Below are 19,851 nucleotides of genomic sequence, written 5' to 3' on the forward strand. Positions count from 1 at the left end.
GCCGTCGACCCCGGGAGTCGATGGCTTGGGTGAATTTGATTCGTCGGCTCGGGGAGCCGACGCACCCTCCGTAATGGAGGGCTCCGCCAATAACAGGCGTCGAGGTAAAGATGGCGTGTCGGCTCCGGGAGCCGACGCTGCAGGCGGTGCGGACGGTTGCAAACGTCCCACACCGGAAAAACTTGCATGCTGTCGTGCAGCCGGGCTTGAAGTCGCTCGCCCGCGGGATGAACCCGCCGGCGGTACTAAAGAAGAACACCCGTCCACGGCTGGGCCTGGACGAGGTCAAGAACCAAGCGGAGCCGGGCCCCGCAAAACAAGAAGACGGCGCATGCGAAGATCGCTGCGCAAGTCTCGGCCTGGGGCCGAGACGCTACAAGGAATGTCTGCCGGGCAGACGGAGGCTGAGAAGCCGGACGTCGAGACGTTGAACGTCTTGACGCGTACCTGTGCCGGGTTCCGGTACAGGGAGATGACTCTCGCTAACCCTCCGACGCAAGCGTCGGAGTTGACTTCGCTTCCAGTCATGAGCTGGACGCACTTCGCGCGTGACTTGCATGATGGACGCATCGAGCAAATATGCATTCTCTCGGACGCCGAGAGAACGAAGAGCGAGAATGAAGAACTAAGGCAGTTCTTCATGGAGACCACCACTGAGAGCGAGGACACTCTCAGCGCGAAGACGAAGAAGGAGCGCTTTGAAGAGCAGAGCTGGGACTCGTTTTCAACGAGTCCCTACTACGAGATCTTACGGGAGTACGCGGACGTACTTCCGGAAGAGATTCCTGCGGAGCTTCCGCAGGATAAGGGCGTCCAGCACGAGATTGATCTCGTGCAGGGGACGAAGTACTGTGTCACGCGGCAGTGGCCACTGCCGCGAGAGCAGGTCAAGGCGATCGACGACTTCTTTGAGAGTCGTCGCAAAGCTGGACAAGTGCGGGAATTGAAATCCCCGCACAGTGCTCCGACGGTCTGTATCAAGAAGCCACAGGGCGGTTGGCGCATCGTTCATGCGTACAATAAGCTGAACGATGCGACGATACCGGCGCAGACACCGATACCGCGAAAAGATGTCATCATCGATTCGATGGCCAGGAGCACTATCTACAGTGCTCTTGATCTGCGCGATGGGTTCTATCAGATCCTCATGCGTGAGAGCGATATCCCTCTCACGGCTGTGAGCACGCCGATCGGCATGCTCTGGGAGTGGCTAGTGATGCCGCAGGGTCTGAAGAACGCCCCTGCGACCTTCAACAGGTGCGTGCCGCACTTGTTGCGCTCGGTGCGCGACTTCGCACCGAGCTACTTCGACGATGTGTTCGTCCACAGCCGGGCTGCGGACGGGATGAGCGATGTTGAGATGCACAAGGTGCATCTCCGGAAGCTGCTTGCGCTCATGCGCAAGCACAAGCTCCATTCGAACCTGAAGAAGTGCATCTTCGGGGCGAGCGAGATACCCGTGCTCGGGTGTCTCGTCGGGAAGAACGGTGTCCGCCCTGACCCTGAGAAGGTCAGAGTGATCAATGAGTGTCCGACGCCGTCGAACGTCAAGGAACTGCGGCAGTTCCTTGGCTTGGCCACGTACTGCAAGTACGTGAAGGACTACGCGGGCACTGTCACAGCTCCTGAAGAAGGACGCCGAGTGCGTTTGGACTGCTGAGTGTCAGCAGGCCTTCGATGCAGTCAAGCGGGGCTTGACTGAGGCGCCGATCTTGGCGGTGGCCGACCAAGATCGCCCATTCCACGTTGGGTGTGACGCATCCGACTTCGCAATCGGATGTGCGTTGATGCAGCACGATCACGAGGGCCGTGATCGTGTCGTCTACTACCAATCGCGTCAGCTGAAGCCAGCTGAGCGCAACTACCCGGTACATGACAAGGAACTCCTTGCCATGAAGTACGCACTCGCGAAGTTCCGAGTGTATCTACTCGGAAGCAAACCGTTCGTGGTCTATACGGACCACGCGTCACTACGGACGGCTGTGAAGGCGCCGCACATCTCGCAACGGATGGCGAGATGGCTCTCATTCTGCGCAGAGTATAACTTCCGGGTTGAGTACAAACCCGGAAGACTCAATGTGGTGGCCGACGCGCTCTCGCGTCGACCTGACTACGCCACGACTGATGCCGATGTCAATGCCATTGACGCCATGCGATCGAGCACCCCAACGTCGTCACTGTTGGACGACGTGAAGATCGCGTACGCGCACGACGCGGACGCGAAGCTCTTGCTGGCCTACGGCTCAGCGCCTTCTGACAAAGCTCCTCAGAAGTTGCCGAAGCATCTTCGTGCTCGTGCACCCGATAACGGTGTGCACGACGGGTTATTACTCTATAGTGCAGTCGACGACAACGCGGACCGCATTGTCGTGCCCAATGACCATGACCTGTGACTCAGGATCATGTACGAGTATCACGATGCACCGACTGCGGGGCATCCGGGCCGTGAGAAGACATACCTTCTTCTCACGCGAGACTTCTACTGGGCCCACCAGTGCAAATGGGTGCGCAAGTACGTCCGTGCTTGCGAGGTATGTCAACGTGTGAAGCCTGCGCCTTTCGCGCAGGCTCCCTTGCAGTCACTGCCGACTCCATCGGAGTGTTGGCAGTCCATGTCTTTGGAGTTCGTGTTCGGTCTTCCCCCGGACAGCCAGGGGAACACGGGCGTTGTGGTCTTTGCTGACCGCTTCAGCAAGATGGTACATCTTGCTGCGGTACCCGCTGAAGTGACTGCGAAGAAGACGGCGCGTCTGTTCGTTGACATGGTGTTCAAACACCATGGCATGCCGATCGACATTGTGTCGGATCGAGACCCGCGCTTCACTGCACACCTTTGGCAAGAAGTATGGGAGTCAACTTTCGATGTCGACTGCGGACCATCCGCAGACGGACGGGCAGACCGAGCGCGTGAACCGCGTGCTCGTAGACGTGCTTAAGAGCTACGCTTACTCGTTCCAACACTGGAGCGAGTGCCTGCCGATGGCGGAGTTCGCCATCAACAACTCGGTGCATGCCTCGACCGGGCATACACCGTTCTACATGAATGCCATCAGGCATCCACGCCTCCCGAGTCTACTCGGGATGGTGGCTCCTTCTTTAAGTGGGGGAGGATCTACGACTGCAACGCACCAGCTGCAGAATGCCGCTGACACTTGCACAGTGTCAGCCGCGACTACGCGCAAGAAGAACAAGAAGCACGCGTCTGTGCAGGGCACAGACACCGCGAAGACGAACGCAGAGGCCGGACTTACTGCTAGAAACGAGCTGAACGAGTTCAGCTCGGGCGCAATCAACTTCGTGCAGCGCAGACAAGCCGTCATTCGGTTTGTCCAAGACGCTATCGCAGCTTCTGTCGACCGACAGAAGCTGAACGCAGACAATGTTGGTAGGGGCAACACTAATGAATTCAAGAAGGGTTCATTGGTTTTGTTAGCAACTCATAACCTGCCTAAACATGCAGTTTCCGACTTCGGGGCGAGCAAGCTCGCTCCGCGCTTCATCAGGCCGTTCACGGTGTTGGCACGGCATGGCAACGCCTACACGCTAGATATTCCATCTAGCATGCGCCTCCATCCGACCTTCTACGTCGGGCGGCTGAAGCCATACCTGCAGCACGAGCCACCTAGCTCGGCTGGCCCGAAGCGGAAGCCCCAGCGGGAGCGAACCTCTGCTTCAGTGCGTGAAGGCGCTGGGGCAAGCGTGCGACGCGACCTCCCACGTCGACAGAGATGTCCGACGCGGTCTGCGAGGCCTGAGCGACTTGAGCCCTCAGGATCGCCACCTCCTGCTTCAGAGCGGCGAACTCCCGGCTCTGATGCTGTTCCACAGCAGCGACCCGCTCCTCGAGCGTCGGGCCAAGGTCAACCCCAGGTTGACCATACCCGGGGCGTGTTCCCACCACCGCCGCCTCCGATCCGCGACGCCCGCGGCTCGACACGCTGGATTGTTGAGCGTATTGTGAACCATAGTATCCCGAAAACGAACCGGCAGCCGGTTCTTTATCGTATTCGTTGGAGAGGGTTTCCGCCCCACCAAGATACATGGGAGCCACGGGACGTCCTGCTGCAGGACGTTCGGGAATTGGTGAGGGCGTACGAAGCTCACCACGCACTGCCGACGCGAAGGTAGTGCGAGCGCTGCGGTCACCTACAGCGCCCGAGGTCCCACGATCGTCGCGTTCCTCACGTGCCAAGAACTTGGCACGGCGATCCTTGAGACTCGCAGTTACACGAATCGTCGTGTACCCGTTTAGGTCGCGGTCGCTCAAGCGCGCCGCACCCGGAAGACACAACGTGCAGCGCATGGAATACCAGCGTCCACAGAGGATCTGTGGAGCTGCTCCAGCCGCCCGCGCGTCGAGAATGTCTCGAAGCGCTCACGGGCATGCTTAACCCGCTCGCGGTAAGCAGCCGGTTTCTTGTTGAAGTTCTCAACAAAAGCATTCTAAGACAAAGTGCCTGCCACTCAGGCACTTTGCTGCGAGAAGAGGTCTTCTTGCTGGAGAAGTACCGGAGCTTGTGAAAGAGCCCAATGTAGTAGTCGCGCCTTTGATTCGTTAACGGATCAAGGTGCTGCTCCTCCGCAACAGCATCGTCGTAGATACCGCTGCATACGTACAGCGGGATTTCGTTTGGAGGCACAGTGTTGCCCATGTCGTAATGCGGGTTGAAGGATTGTGAGGCGATGGACCCGGAGGTTACCCGAAGGTGACCCGAGAGTGAGCCACTTGAATTATGGGACACCCTAGCTCGGTGTCCCGTATAGAAGGCCGGCGACTGATTACGAAACCCGATGGCGTATTTACGGAGATCCAGAACGGGGATGCCCGTAACAAGGACGATGACACCGCACGGAGACAGCAGATGACGTCATGAGGTAAAGGCGTGCAGCATACTGGTTGGTTGGTTGGCCGGCAGACGAGCCGCCCGTAGATAGGCAGTTCAGTTCAGAATTTCCAACAACGAGACAAGGTACTTCTTCATATTAGTCTTTGTGTTGTGCGGTTAGCGCCTACGTGTGTACTGTGACTGTTTCCTACCTACTTGCGAAGTGTACTCGGGGTTCTGGATTGATTTGGCCTCCCCGGTAACCTTCTAGTAGCGTAGTGTGTTGCATTGTCTGGACTCAGGAGATCAGCGCTCAGTGTTCGACAGTAGGACACTCTAAACGGTTTAGTAAGGTATTGGTGTGCGTCTCGCACTTTGGTTTGGACCCGCAGACTAGCTGCGGCAGGAGATCTCCAGTAGATCTCGTATATATTGTACAACAAGTTGTTGTACAGTGGGAAGCGTTACCTCGCTGTACAAGTGCATCCGCGACAGAGTTAACCTAAGTCTCTGCCTGCAAGTGTAAGGAACCCCATATTCACCCCTTCATATTACACGTCTTCTAGGAATTACGCTAGATAAAGATCCGAGTCTTGCTACAAGGGTACACAAGGTGAGGCCTAGAGATCTCGGGACTAGTTCTCGTTGTCTTTGGGTATTTGGCTTGCAGGGGTAACCCCCCCCCCCGTAGTTGCGTGGCAGGACACGTGTGGGAGTTTATTAGTTTTTATCAGAGGGACTCCACCATACCCACATGGTCTGCGATCTCTGACGCAGACGGCGTCCACGGATCGCGCGCTGCCTGAGCAGCGCGCGTACAACTTGAAGGCACCACCTCACGCGGGGAGCTTAAAGCCCCAGCAGCAGAGAGCGGAGTGTCGCTCTCGCCGCGCGAACGCTTCGAGCTCGAAGCGTCCGAATCGTCTCCTTCACGAGGGCGTCTCGACCCGGCATGCCGGGTCGAGACTATCGCTGTCGATAGACTCCTTGCGCTTGCTGGAAGAGGCCTCGCCCTCTTCCACCTCCACGTCGTCGTCTTCGTCGTCGACGGCGTCGCTGACTACAGAAGAACCTTCGAGGACAATCTCTGGTTGAGTTGTCCCCGCCGTAGCCGTGGTAGCAAGAGCGTCACGCTTTGCTTTGAGACTCGGGGATAGAGAGAGTCTCTATCCCGGCGGAGGACTTCCCCTCTGCTGCAGCGTCAGTCTTCTTCTGAGGCGAGCTCATTGCGGAATGAGCTCGAGTTTTCTTTCTCCCAACGTGAAGAATTGACGAATGGTCAATTTCCTGATTGACGTGCCGTGACTCGGCGCGTCTAACCTTGAGGGGGGGGGGATGGTGTAACAGGGTTACACGCACAAGTGGCTACCGTCACTTGTAACGCTAACAGATACGACGTCTGTTAGAGGTTCGAAAGACTTTCTCGACCTTGGTGTAGACACACCAAATGCTATATACATTTACGACCATCACGACGGGTGGTCCATAGCGACTTAGGATTCCTATTGGCTGAGACCAGCATCTCTTAGCCAATGAGCGACATGCATAGCATTGGAATTCTGCCAACCAGCCGTTGGCAGATTCTTATCGTAGAATATTACATTTAGAGGAAGTCAGAAACATAAAACAAAAATAGCAGTTCTCATTTTAACCCAAAAACATTATTTGGATCGTTTATTTAGATTAATCTATACTCGGAGGCCCGAGTATAATTAACTCTTATTTAAACTAGGCTACGCTTCCTCACATACAAGCCACACGTGTAAACTAAAGTAGTGGGCCAAAGTAGGCCCATTACATCTTGCGTATCAAGGCAGACTGAGGTCGCCCCAGGGACTGGTGTGGCGGGTGCCTAATGTGCTGGCGCTGGCCGAGACGTTCGTGGCCTCGAGCGCGCACTTGTTCTTGCTGCTGGTCGGACCTTGCTTCGTTCGATCTTGCTTCGACGCGGCAGAAGACGGAATGAACTACTCTGAAACTACCGACCTCACTAACACTACCGAGAATGTACCCTTGCACCCAGGGGAGTTGCCTCGCAACCGACGAGAAGGACAAAAACACCCTCCGGTGAGGCCGTCGGCAGCGCCGTGGAACTAATCTTGGACAGCGGTTTCGTGGACACCGCAGTCGAGCTCCTCAGCCGCTGCCTGCACGCTTTCCTTATGTACTCGATCGTCAGCGTCATGGACATGGACGAGCTTGCCACGGCGAACCCGAAAAACACGTTTCCTTCTCGCTGCACTCGCCGGAAACTTCGCATTGCACTGAGTCAGCCTGTGCACAAGTGGGGGGATGAGCGTCCACATAGTTGCCTATTTCATCAGCACAGCGAATGTGGTTCGGAGAATGCTGGATGGTGCGCTGTTTTCCACCCTGGTGGACACCAACGTGGCGCAGGTTGAGTTGGGATCGTTGTCCAGCTTCGTGCGCAGATTACGGAGCGCGAGTGACAGATTGCCGGACGGGAAGTAGGTCTTATACTCGCTGTCTAGGGCGCAGAGCCCTAGGAAATATTCATCGACTTCACCCCGTCGAGATCCCACTTCGAAAAATACTGAAAGTTGTCAGGAGATGTCCCCGCAGTTGTCGCAAGGTCATCAAGGATGTATCCCTTGACGCTGACTGGATTGAGATGCATGAGGCGTCCAAGCAATGCGGTACCGTAGCTCTCTCCGCACATGAACGAGCTCCCTCCAGTCGAGTGCTGGGCAATACATGAGGCGATATCCGACGCAGCACTGGTTACCGAGAACGCGACGAGGTCTCCGAACTTGGTGTGCAAGTCTTTCGCGCAGAACGGAACTTCCGATGTGTCAAGAGCACCCCCCCCCCCCCCCCCCCCGCGACGGAGACCCAGACGTCGTCGCATGCGACGCGACGCACTCGAATGGGGTGCTGCGGCCAGTGCCGCGATGACCCATGGTGTACACGGTGACTATCCCCTGCAGGCGCTCGTGAAGTTCCCTCATCATCTCCTCCACTGAGAAAACAAAACAGCAATATGGCATTAGCGTCAATATGTTACGGGGGAGCTATCTCTAGACGAAAAGAATGAGCAAACTTACTGATAACGGAGGTGTCGCCCGGTCCACCGGGAATTATCCAAGCATTCGAAGCCGTCGCGGGATTTCCAGACGAGGCAGGAATGGACTTCACGAAAATGTCAACATTTCGGACGCGCCGTCTTGGGTGCCACACAGATATCAGGGTAAAACAACGGGGCGGGGTACATCGCGCACTCGGCATCTTCAGATTCTAGCCGCTCTCCGGTGGTTGTGTTCGAGAAGGTGATCTCAGAGCACGGATGCCACCCGTTTAGCGGGCGTTTCGTAGCATTCGTTGCCTCGGCAATCTGCACGGACACGCAGAAAACCGCGAGGGCTCGGTAGAGCAGCGTATTGCTTCGAGAATATGTGGTTCGTCGCACTGCTGTAGGAGATGGTCGGTTGAGGGATATTTGAGAAATGCGGGACAACATCGACCAAAGTCGGGAGCTGTAGTGTAGATGGCCACCAATCGATTCAACTCTCTGCTTACCCCTGTACATTCTGCGGTGGAGTCATCAGTCTGCAAGTAAACTACCTTATTGGAATTTCTGTGGTCTAGTTTACGTTTACAGTACGTGTTAGTATCAAACTGGCTGTAGGCGTCAGCTGTTCAACGTGCTGGTGGCATTACCGAATTACCTATATTATGCCATACACTTCAGCGAACTCTATCGAGTCGATATTTCGGTGCCCTGGCTAGCCAAGCAAATTCATAGAAAACGCGTTTCAATACAAATATCAAGTGAGTCATCATAAAAAAATGGCAGTGCACACCAATCTTTCCGAAAGGCCTGTGATCGGTCAATTAGGGGGTGTATGACATAACATATAGAAGGTGATATCATAGGTAATCAGTACTGAACATGTTCTGTAGAATAAAAGGAAATTAACAATTGTATTTCTTTTTATTCTACTGTAAGTGTAATATTATTTGAAGTTTGAAACGCCTTGCGATCATCATTTGGTGGATACGATTTTTTTTCTGTGCATACAGTAAGACAAAGCACATGCAAAAGGATCACCGTCGAGTTGCCGTGACTCACATCTTCCTTTGAGTCGAGGAACGCAGCATGTGTTGCGGTCAGTACTGTATCTACGGTTAGAAAATACACCTGGATGTTGTTACACTCTATATCTATAACGCGATCATCAATCCGTGAGTGAGTACGTCTTCCGAATCTTTTAATTATTGTAAAATCGGCATTTTTGCCCCTGGGGCACTGCGTTAGTACCCCTTCGAGTGATCAGGGATCGAAAAATAGGATTGTTGGTGAGATCGCCGTCTCAATCAATATTGTAACAATACCAATATCCTGCTCTCTGAAATTTATTTCAGAGTCTACCGGTGATACCATTTTCCGTGCTGTTTTAATATACAGCTTACCCGGGCCCACGGATCACTTATATTATATTATGTTTTATGGTATTGTGCTTTGCAGTTATTTTGCGGACCATTTTAGACGCAAAATATGGCAAAGCCTGCTCCTAAATATGTGTGAAAGAAGATACACGACCTGCTACAATTATGCATAAATCCACCTCCTCATATATATATCGACTTGGAAGGGCCTGTCAGCAGCCATGCATTGGCCCAGTACACCACCGTCCATGATCCCCAGCACACCCACCCTCTTATGCATAATTACCGTGTGTGTAGGTGCTTGTGGATAAAAACCGACAGAATTGCAGCTGAACAGCCACAATTGCACTTTTGAAAGTGCAATTGTGGCGCTTTTAAGGCCTCCACCCATTTATGCACCTCGATTTATCGTAAATCTAGCAGTGGTCGCTATAAATACAGCAAATCTCGCCTCATATTGCCAAAATCATTGCAAAGCACAATATTTGTATTATAATAATACTTGTGTTTGTAGTACTACACATGTATTGGCAAAACGTTCCAAAAAATATTATAAATTAACGCAATATACTTACATAAAGTTAAATGGAGGGGTACTAATTTAATTCTCCATTAATTTTGATTAGATATGACGGGTGGAGCTCAATATAGGGTGGGATACAATTACCGATTTTACAGTACAATCCCAGAGCGTCAGCTGTCCGGCACCGATGGTACTTATCCAAACAAGAGACACCACTTAGTGAGCATTTCAACGCGCCAGCTGGGCGGCGCTATCAGCTTCGTCCCGTAGTGTACACCCTGAATGATCTTGACGCGCTGGACCCGCTGACTACGTCTTTTTTAATGAAGTCCTGGGAAAAACTCAGTGTAATGTACGTACTGTTATTGCGTGTTACTTCGGTAAGGGTTACTACCTTACGAGTGAGAGGGTAGACCGTAAAAAAAGAAAAACGAGGCAGCGCAAATCTAACGCAATCAACAGCATTTTCGAATTCACGGAGTAGCAGATGGTCGTGGATGCTACGATAGTGTTAGAACAGATCTAACGCAATCTGAATCTCACACCATTGCACTAAGTAATCCGACGAGTTGCGTGAGTCTTTATCATCAAAACACTCTGGCCAGTAGGCAGAATAGATATTTGAACAAGTTTTTTTTTTTAACTACACACCGTCAAGTTGTGGTCGATGTATCGAACTTGAGCACCGTGGGTGTTCGTAGCCGTCGATCAACAACGGCATGTACAGTTATACAACTTGAACGTACTGTACAGTACAGTACCGGTAGCGTAAAACAAATCGAGTTTTAAGAGATGACCTATAGCGCGATAATACAATTTCGCAACTAGATCGTTGCTAATGGTTTTGCATACAGTCCACATGACACATTGATGACTCCATGGCAGAGTATACAGAGTGTACAATGAAAAGAAAGAGTGCAGTGGTGATCATCAATAGCTCGAGCTTGGTCGATGCTATCCCGCATTCCTGAAACTTCCAGCCACCAATCATCTCTTTCTGCTGAGCGACCGGACAACATGCTGTTCTACCGGGCCCTCGCAGTCGTTGTACTCTGCGCGTCCGTGCATACTACCGCCGCAACGAATGCTACGAAGCGTCCACTCAACGGGTGGTATCCGTGCTCTGAGCTCACATTCGCAGACCCAAGAACAGGAGAGCGCCTAGAAACTCAAGACGCCGAGTGCGCGATCTACTCCGCCCGATTGTGCTACCCTGGGATCTGCGTGCCCCCGGCGACGGTGGATCCGACAGTCGACTTTTTTGTGAAGCGCATCCCTGCTACTGCTGGGAACGCTGCGACAGCTTCGAAGACTTGGTTCTTTTCCGGTGGACCCGGCTTATCCTCCGGGAACAGTAAGTATTAACCGAAATAGTTTTTTTTCTCGGTATTTCCTGCACAAGAGGAGAAAGCCACGTTGCCACAACTGGAGCCCAGTCATGGTTCGCGCTCAGCTGCATCAAGTTCAGCGACCCGCTCATGCTGGAGAGCCCCATGGCTATGATTTGGATAGACTGTCAGATAAGCGGTTTTCACCCGGGGGTCCGAGGAACCTTCGGTTCTGAGGGCCCAGCGGTTTTTGCTCCGCCACATCGCACAGAGTAGTTATAGATAGGTAGTCGTTCTTGATCGTCTCGGCCGGCCAGTCGCGCTTTCACCTGCTCGGACACAGCTGCATTCCGACGGCCAAGACACCAGCGCTGCGGCCCGACCAATCGCCCGCGCTTTGATTCGACACCCACCACACCACTCCCTAGGCTGCCTCATCTCGGCTCATTACATGACCCTCACCGAGGCCCGCCTCATTAATCAAGAACGACCACCTTTGCCCCCAGCGTGCTTTCGTATCGCAGGAAGGAAAAGGTCTAAAATGGTGATTCTGTTTATTTTGCAGTGGAGAAAAGGATGAGAGAAATCCACGAGGGTGCGGTCAATGTCTACAGCTTGGACCACCGTGGCACTGGACGTAGTACCCCCTTCAACTGCGTGGCCTCGCAAGCAACGACGTCTGGATCTCCGTGGGGCAGCGCTCTCGAACTGTCTGACGTTCCTTACTGTGCAAAGGACTTGCACACCTAGTTCGGGATCTCGCTTCGTCCTCTATCACCAGTGCAGCATCGGATATCGCGTCTTCATCTCCGAGTACTCCAATGGAGCGAGCATGGAGAGAGCTACGGCACTGCATTGATCGAGCGGCTCATGCACCTTAACCCGGTCAGTGTGAAGGGCTACATCCTCGATGGCGTGGCGACAACCTCCGGGGCATCTTTGGACAAGTTTGAGTATTATTCGAAGCGGGATGCCGATTTGGGAGAAGTGGGCGAGTACTTCATGGGGCTGTGTGCTCTCGACGGCGCGTGTAAAGCTCATTTCCCGTCGGGTAATCTGTCGTCGGCACTCCGTGATCTGCTGACGACATTGGACACCAACCTCAACTCAACGTGCTCGACGTTAATTTCCGTCGGGGAGGATAGCAACATCCCGTCCGACACGCTCAAACCGATTTTGGCCACGCTGCTGAGAGAGGCGGGTACATGGACGCTCTTCCCGCCAGTCGTGTACAAGCTGAGTCGCTGCAATGAGAACGACGTCAATGTCCTGAACCAATTCTTTACCTTCTACGCTTCATACACTACGTACCCTTCTAACACCGAAAGCATACCCTTGGCGCGTCTGCTTAACAGCCTCATCATGTTCTCCGAGATGTGGGAGGCACCGACGCCTTCCAACGACGACCTGTACGCACGGTTCGCGAACGCAAGTATCACTAGCGGAGATATGAATGGCGAGGCTACGACGTATTGCGCCTTCTCGAAGGAGAAATCGGCGGTGTGCAATGAGATTAATGGGGAGCTCAATGTCGGCAACTACGACGGCGACGGGATTATTTACAAGCGCGATCGATATTGGAGCAAGGCGGCGACGCTGTCAGTGTGCTGCTGATGAACGGAAAGCTGGACCAGCAGACCCCGTACAAGTATGCAGTCCTTTTTCAAGGCGCTCGGCACGACCAAGAAAGAACTCATCACTTTTACTACGCGGTCCACCACATCGTGCGCACCCCCCCCCAATGACCCCGACCTAACCTGCGGAATGACGCTATTGGTGTCGTACATCACCAATAATGGCGACCTTAAGCGCCTCGACAGATCGTGCGTGAGCCAAATGCCCAAATTCAACCTCACGGTGCCACCGGCATACCTCAGCAACTTCATGAAAACCGACGATGCATACGACGGTATCTACCAAGCGGGTTCGAGCTCCAACTAGACACCAGGGCATGTCGAGTTCTCTTAAAAAGCGGTCAGGCGAGTGTCAGAGCGTTCTAAAGACAAATGTTGGGACCGCAACCGCGGCGTTAGGCAGTGAGCAAAACATGACTCACGCACGACCTTGAATTAATGAAATTGTGTTGAGAGGACAAGATAGCGAACCAGTCCATGCAATTTTCAACCGTAGCAGGACGTCGGTAGCATCCTGAAGTGAAACCAGTTGTTAAGAAATAGGCCCAGGATCAACATCTCTTTATTATGGCTGCGAGCTTAGGATCGGGGCAATCTACTGCTTGGACACGCCGTAGTCGGCGCGGTAAGCGCGGATGACCGGCAGGTACGAGGCGTTGGCGTCGGAGGCCACGTCCACGGTCTCGAGGTAGCCCACGAGGTTGTCGAGCGTGGCGATGCTGACCACGGGGATGCCGAACGTTTCTCTCACCTGGTCAATGGCCGAGCGCGTGTCCTCGATCGACACCTTCTCCTGACGGTCCAGGGAGATGCAGACGCCCGAGACATGCGCGTTGGTCTTCTCAAGAATAGCGAAGGCCTCGCGGATGGCAGTGCCGGCGGTGATCACGTCGTCGATGATGAGGACCCTGTCGAATGTAACACATGCATAGGTCAGTGGACACGCCCAACTGATGTCAACGACTAGCTGAACCAAACAGCCACGTACTTCTTGCCGGTCATGTCGGCGCCGACGAGCACGCCGCCCTCGCCGTGGTCCTTGGCCTCCTTGCGGTTGTAGGCGAAGGGAATGTCCACGCCGTACATGTCAGCGTAGGCAATGGCGACCGCGGCCGCAAGCGTGATGCCCTTGTAGGCCGGACCGAACAGCACGTCGAACTCCACGCCGCTGTCCTGTAGAGTTGAATTGAAGCACGCGAAATAAAAATCAACGGTAGTAACAAATCCCCCGTCACACCAACTTATCCCACGGTCAGTCATCAATCAACACGTACGTGGATCGCCTGCGCGTAGAACTTGCCGAGCTGGCCGAGCGCGCGGCCCGTGCGGAACAGTCCGGCGTTGAAGAAGTACGGGCTCTTGCGGCCAGACTTGAGCGTGAAGTCGCCGAACTTGAGCACGCCGAACGACAGCGCGAACTTGATGAACTCGTTGGCGCTCGACTTGGCCACCACAGCAGCTCCCACCTTGCTCTTGCGCACAGCATTGATAGCGTCGCGCAGCTCCTCCGCCGCCTGCTTGGGCTCCGCAGCCTTGGAAATGCCGCGCGACACGGGCACCAGCAGGCCCATGCCGTCCGCCGACAGTCCGGCGCTCACGGCCTCCTCCAGGTTGCCGCCCTGCGCGCCGATGCCCGGCGCGAGGATCCAGAGGTTGGGCGTGACGGCGCGCACGCGGCGCAGCGCGTCCACGTCCGTGGCGCCCACCACCAGGCCCACGTTGTCCTCGGCGTTCCACTGCTCGCACTTGAGCGCGACTTCCTCGAACAGCGCGCGGCCGCTGGAGCCCGCGGGCAGCGTCTGGAAGTCGTCGGCGCTCGGGTTGGACGTCTTGCACAGCACGAAGCAGCCGCGCTCGGGGCGCGCGCGCACGAACGGGTCGATCGAGTCCGCACCCATGTAGGGCGCGAGCGTGATGGCGTGCGCCTGCAGCACGTCGAAGGCCGAGACGGCGTAGGCGGCCGCCGTGGTGCTGATATCGCCGCGCTTGGCGTCCAGCAGCACGGGGATGCCCTGCGGGATGGCCTGGATCACCGCGTGCAGCGCCATGACGCCCTCGGCCCCGAAGGCCTCGAAGAAGGCCGAGTTGGGCTTGTACATGGCCGCCACGTGCTGCGTCTGCTCGATCAGGCGCAGGCAGAAGGCCTGCGCGGCCGCGGCCGTGGGCTCCGGAAGCTCGGCGACGTGCGGGTCCAGCCCTACGCACAGCAGGGAGTCCACTTGGGCCACGCGCGCGCGCACGGAGGCGAAGAAGCTGTTCGTCATCGTAGTCGTCGGGTCGGGTCGATTAGGAGGTGAGCCACGTTTGGCTGGGCTAGAGCTGTTTGGAGATGTGCGGGTTGTGATTGGCTGGAGGATGGCGAGATGGAGGGTTGCGATTGGATGAAAACAAGAAGTCGAAGTTGAGGCCGGCTAGCAGGGATTTTGCCCTCTCTATTTCAGACTCGACATCAGGCGATGGCGTGGTAAGAATGAGCGACTGCAGGATGGTGCGTACATGTATTTTATTTAATAATACAACATCCATTATAGTTGAAGCAGTGGCTGCAAAGTCATCACAGCGCGCGTGAGTGCGCCGTACCGTATGCAGTATATACGTGCAGAGCAAGCCGAGTGTTGTACGCAGGGCTTCGCATCAACCACTGTATCGAGGGTGATACATACTAGATGAAGGAATGCAGATGAGTGTATTAATATCAGATGAATACTGCTGATGCTGTATGTGATACTGTGGATTCGGCAAGATCGCCGCTAAGTGCTGGCGTTCCAACAGCAATCTGTACTCCTTCCAGTTTGCTTTCATAAAGCACAGCATCTCTGCGCGTTTGTCGTCAAGGCTCGTGCGGAGATCGTTAACGATGTATCCAGCTATACTGAAGAATCTCTCCTGCGGTGCAGTGGACATGGGCTTACCGAGATAGATTCGGGCGAGGAGAGCAACCGAAGGGAAGTCCCTTTCTCCAGTCTCTTTAAACCATTGCAAGATATCGATGTCTTGGTACAACTGTAGGACGTTGTAAGCTTAGCTACCGTTGTTAGGTTGGCAGGGCCATGTCACCGATAACTCCTCCCACTCCTCCCAGACCTTCAAGGCTGCTTTTGAGCCTGTTCTGCTGTTTTCGATACTTCGGGCGGATGGAACTTCGACTTCTAGCAGCAAGCGAAGCGCCGAACTCACCCCTTGATCAGCACTGAAGCACTGGCGCTCGAACACATCACTGGGCCCGGACTGACGGATTCCTTCGAAACTTTGAGACTTTTGATCGAGTTTCTTAAACATCATCTCATGCTCCTGTCGTAACTCGCGTTTGACACGTTCAAGTACTTCTGGATCATCAACTACCAGCGACGCCTTTGCTTTGATTCTCGGGTCCAGTTGTAACGGGCTAACTGCAGCCCGTTACGTGGTAACACAAGCAGAGGAAGTAGTAGGCAAATTGAACTCTGGTATTAAGTGCCGAGACGGTCTCGGCACTCGACACCGTCCCAGCCATTAAACCTATGGTGGGCTCTGATTGGCCACCGCACACACACGGTGGCGACTGTGTGACAGTGGCCTGTCACACCACCCCCTACTCAAGATTGGAACATACACATATCTAAACTCCAGAAAGGAACTGCAGGGCTTCGCGAGGCGGACGTGATGCTACTTGGCAAGCGCGTGCCGACAGCGCGCGCGAAGTGAGTAAAGCAGCGCAGCAGTGTCTCGGACGTCATCAAGGGCCGGCTGCAGCGCGACCGCAGCAGCAGCGTGGGCTTCAACGGAGCGATCTTGGTGCAGCGGGTCTGGCGCTGGCGTGGCATGAAGCGAGTCCGTCGCGGTGGTACGCACCGTGACTCCACCGTGGGTCAGGTCGCCGCGGATCCTGGAACACCGAAGGTCGTCCGTCGTCTGAAGTCGAGCATCGCCGCTGGGCAGTCCGTTCTTGCGAGACTCTCGTTGAGTTAGGCACGGCTCGCCGCCACGCAGTCGGGGACATCTGCGAGTACGACCTCGCGTGGCTCCCAGCTGTCGTCCATCGGGCCAAGCCATCGAACCAGATACCGGCGGTGCGAAGGTATCTCTCCCTCGCGGCGACGAGTGCCGCGATCCATGCGTGCGCGCTGCGGTGCATCTCGGTGGTCGTCGTGGTTGAGAATGGCTTCGACAATGTGACGCTGGTTCCCAGCAGCGTCCACTAGGGGAGCAGGACGGTCGCGCTGGAATGCAGATGCGCGAACCTCGGGCTGACGCTGCGATGGCGCAGCGTCTTGATCGACTTGGGCATGTTCATCGGCGCCACCGGGAATGGCGGCGGGATGGTATCGTCGCAGTCGGCCAACTTAGAACGTAGGGTGCAGCCGGAGTGCCGTAGGGAGCTGCAGCGTGTAGGCGTCGCCGAGTACCTTCGTCACTTTAATAGGTCCAATAAATCTCGTTCGCGCCCAAGTCCGTCACCAAACTTGGCGACATGCCCGTCGTAGAGAGCAGTACCTGATCGCCCACGGCGAACGTCTCCAGATGTCGTCGCCCTCGTCGATCGGCATATTCCTTTTGCCGGTCCACCGCCGCCGCGATGGTGTCGCGTACATAACGCACAACCGACTCACGTTTCTGCAGGAAGTCGCGGACAGCCGCAGTGTCTTGGGGCTGCGTCGCTGGGAGCGGATCGAAGTTGGCAGGAACCGGCGCGGCAGGTGTCGCCGCCTCTTGCGCGTCTTGATAATCGACGACCCGACGTGATATCGGGTCAATCAGCGTGCGCGAAGTCCAAGCTGCGATGTCCGAAGGTGCCGCCCTCCTAGCGGCACGTGTGCGCGAAGCTCGTTCGGGGTTGGCGCGTGGTCTCTCGTGTGCCGCCCGCGTGGCGGCAAGTGTGCGTACTTCGACTGCTGGAGCGTTAGAGCCTCGACGAGTGGTGACGCCATGTAACAACGCGGAGACAGCATCGGGTACGGGGCCACGACGCTCAGCCTGGCCTGGGTCGGGGTCTACAGCAATGTCTTCATCCGGAACGAGTGACGCGAGATCGCCCGCGTCTTCAGCAGCGCGACCAGCCGGAGTCTCAGAGCGCTCCACACCAAGGAGCGCTGGAACGAGAGGATGGCGACCGAAGTTGACGAAGAACGGGGACAGCCCGGTCGATGCGTGGACAGCGTTGTTGAGAGCGAATTCGACCAGGGGCAGGAAGGTGCTCCACGACTTGAACGACGTAGCGAAGCTGCGTAGTATGTCTTCAACAATACGGTTGGCGCGCTCAGTGGCCGTCTGTCTCCGGGTGCGACACGGTGGACATGCACAACCGCGTCCCCAGCAACTGAAAAAGCTCTCGCCAGAAAGCAGACGTAAAGCGAGGGTCGCGATCCGATACGATGGAGGACGGAAGCCCGTGGTGACGGTACACCACGTCCACGAAGATCGCGGCGGTTTGCTTCGCCGTGATGCTGGCAGCAACAGGAGCAAGATGGAGCATCTTGCTGAACCGATCAACGAAGACAAGCACGTCAGTGCGCCCTTGAGTGTCTCGGGACAGCCCGAAGACGAAGTCCATGCTGACAGACGCCCATGCGTCTGTGGCGACTGGGAGAGATCGAAGCGGAGCCTGCTTGGACGGATTCGGCGTCACGCGTTGACACGCTTCGCAGGAGCGTACCCATTTCCGGACCCACTTGTACATATGCGGCCAGTAGAAGTCTCTGGACAGCGACGCGAACGTCTTCTCGCGTCCGAGGTGGCCACCGCTCGGCGTGTCATGGAACTCGTGGATCTGCCGAGCTCGGAGATCGTCGTCCAGAGGAACGACGATGCGCGGGGATCTTCACGGTCGACGCGGTACATGAGCAACTCGCCGTCCAGCGAGTAGCGGTCGACACGGGAGCGGCTGCGTTGAGACAGCTTGCGCTTCGCCACGGCACCAGGGTCTCGCAGGAACTGGATCAGCTCCAAGCAGGACGCGTCCTCCTTGTACGCGTCTACGATCAAGCCACGGAGCGGACTGGTCGCTGCAACCTCAACAGCAGCGACGTCTTCGGCAGTGCATACGGCGCATTCGTCGTCGTCCTCGTCGCCAACTGCGTGGCGACCTGACTGCACGTAGTCTTCCCCGGCTTGTAGTGCACGACGAAGTTGTACTCGGAGAACAGGGACAACCAGCGCGCCATGCGCTGGGACAAGTGGGGGCTCTTCGTCACTGTCCTCAACGATGCGTGATCGGTGTAGATCGCGAAGGTCTGTTCGCCGAGGAGATACACGCGGAACTTGATGAGGGCGTAGCGCATGGCCAGCAGCTCCTTATCATGGACCGGATAATTCCGTTCCGCCGGCTTCAGCTGACGCGACTGGTAGCTGATGACCCGCTCGCGTCCTTCGTCATCGAACTGCACCAACACGCATCCGATCGCGAAGTCGCTCGCGTCGCACTCGACATGGAAGGGCTTCGCGTGGTCTGGAAGCAAGAGCACAGGCGCGGTGGACAAGCTCAACTTCACCGCGTCGAAGGCGGCTTGGTGCTCGGGACGCCACGACCACGTGGCGTCTGCCTTGAGGAGTTGAGATAGCGGGCGGATCGTCGAAGCGAAGTTCTTCGAGTAATGGTGAAGATACGTGGCGAGCCCCAGCCACTGCCGGAGCTGCTTCTGGTCCTGCTGCGTCGGCCACGCGCAGATTGCCTCGATCTTCTCGGGGTCGGCGCGGACACCGTCCTTGCTGACGTAGCTCCCGAGCACAGGGATCTCGGGAGCGCAGAAGATGCACTTCTTCAAGTTGGCGTACAGCTTGTTCTCCTTCATCACCTCGAACACCTTGCGCAGGTGTTGTAGGTGGACCTCAACGTCCGTCATGCCGTCCTCGGTTCGACTGTGAATGAAGATGTCGTCGAAGTAGCTGGGCGCGAAGTCTCGGTACGGCCGAAGCAAGTTGGACACCATCCGGTTGAAGGTGGCGGGGGCGTTCTTGAGCCCCTGCGGCATCACGAGCCATTCCCACAACATCCCGCTGGGCGTGCTGACCGCTGTCAGCGGCACATCGTCTTCGCGCATCAAGATCTGATAGAAGCCATCCATCAGATCAATGGCACTGTACTTCGTGCTGCCGGACATGGTGTCCAGCACCATGTCCTTCCTCGGGATCGGCGTTTGCGCAGGTATGGTGACCTC

The 19,851-nt window shown here is 55.8% G+C and overlaps 4 protein-coding genes across 4 annotated transcripts; 1 reads left to right on the forward strand and 3 right to left on the reverse strand.

Moving 5' to 3' along the window:
- Nucleotides 1–3,622: 3,622 nt before the first annotated feature.
- PHYSODRAFT_335447 (hypothetical protein) lies at nucleotides 3,623–6,053 on the reverse strand (the record flags this gene model as incomplete). Its single annotated transcript, XM_009532835.1, has 5 exons — nucleotides 3,623–4,365; nucleotides 4,451–4,775; nucleotides 5,572–5,753; nucleotides 5,794–5,882; nucleotides 5,959–6,053. The coding sequence occupies 5 exons, from the start codon at nucleotides 6,051–6,053 to the stop codon at nucleotides 3,623–3,625; spliced, it is 1,434 nt and encodes a 477-aa protein (XP_009531130.1).
- A 4,720-nt stretch (nucleotides 6,054–10,773) lies between these two features.
- On the forward strand, nucleotides 10,774–12,698 carry PHYSODRAFT_335448 (hypothetical protein; the record flags this gene model as incomplete). The annotated part of the gene is made up of 4 exons (XM_009532836.1): nucleotides 10,774–11,110; nucleotides 11,188–11,271; nucleotides 11,650–11,741; nucleotides 11,835–12,698. 4 exons carry the CDS (start codon nucleotides 10,774–10,776, stop codon nucleotides 12,696–12,698), a joined length of 1,377 nt encoding a protein of 458 aa, XP_009531131.1.
- A 615-nt stretch (nucleotides 12,699–13,313) lies between these two features.
- PHYSODRAFT_514737 (hypothetical protein) lies at nucleotides 13,314–14,982 on the reverse strand (the record flags this gene model as incomplete). Its single annotated transcript, XM_009532837.1, has 4 exons — nucleotides 13,314–13,626; nucleotides 13,707–13,891; nucleotides 13,993–14,547; nucleotides 14,590–14,982. 4 exons carry the CDS (start codon nucleotides 14,980–14,982, stop codon nucleotides 13,314–13,316), a joined length of 1,446 nt encoding a protein of 481 aa, XP_009531132.1.
- A 517-nt stretch (nucleotides 14,983–15,499) lies between these two features.
- PHYSODRAFT_453543 (hypothetical protein) lies at nucleotides 15,500–15,736 on the reverse strand (the record flags this gene model as incomplete). The annotated part of the gene is made up of 1 exon (XM_009532838.1): nucleotides 15,500–15,736. A coding segment is annotated over one exon (237 nt), but the record flags the coding sequence as incomplete, so codon positions are not given.
- Nucleotides 15,737–19,851: the final 4,115 nt, after the last annotated feature.

The sequence above is a fragment of the Phytophthora sojae genome (genome assembly GCF_000149755.1).
Source record: "Phytophthora sojae unplaced genomic scaffold PHYSOscaffold_6, whole genome shotgun sequence".
Classification (NCBI taxonomy): Eukaryota; Oomycota; class Peronosporomycetes; order Peronosporales; family Peronosporaceae; genus Phytophthora; species Phytophthora sojae.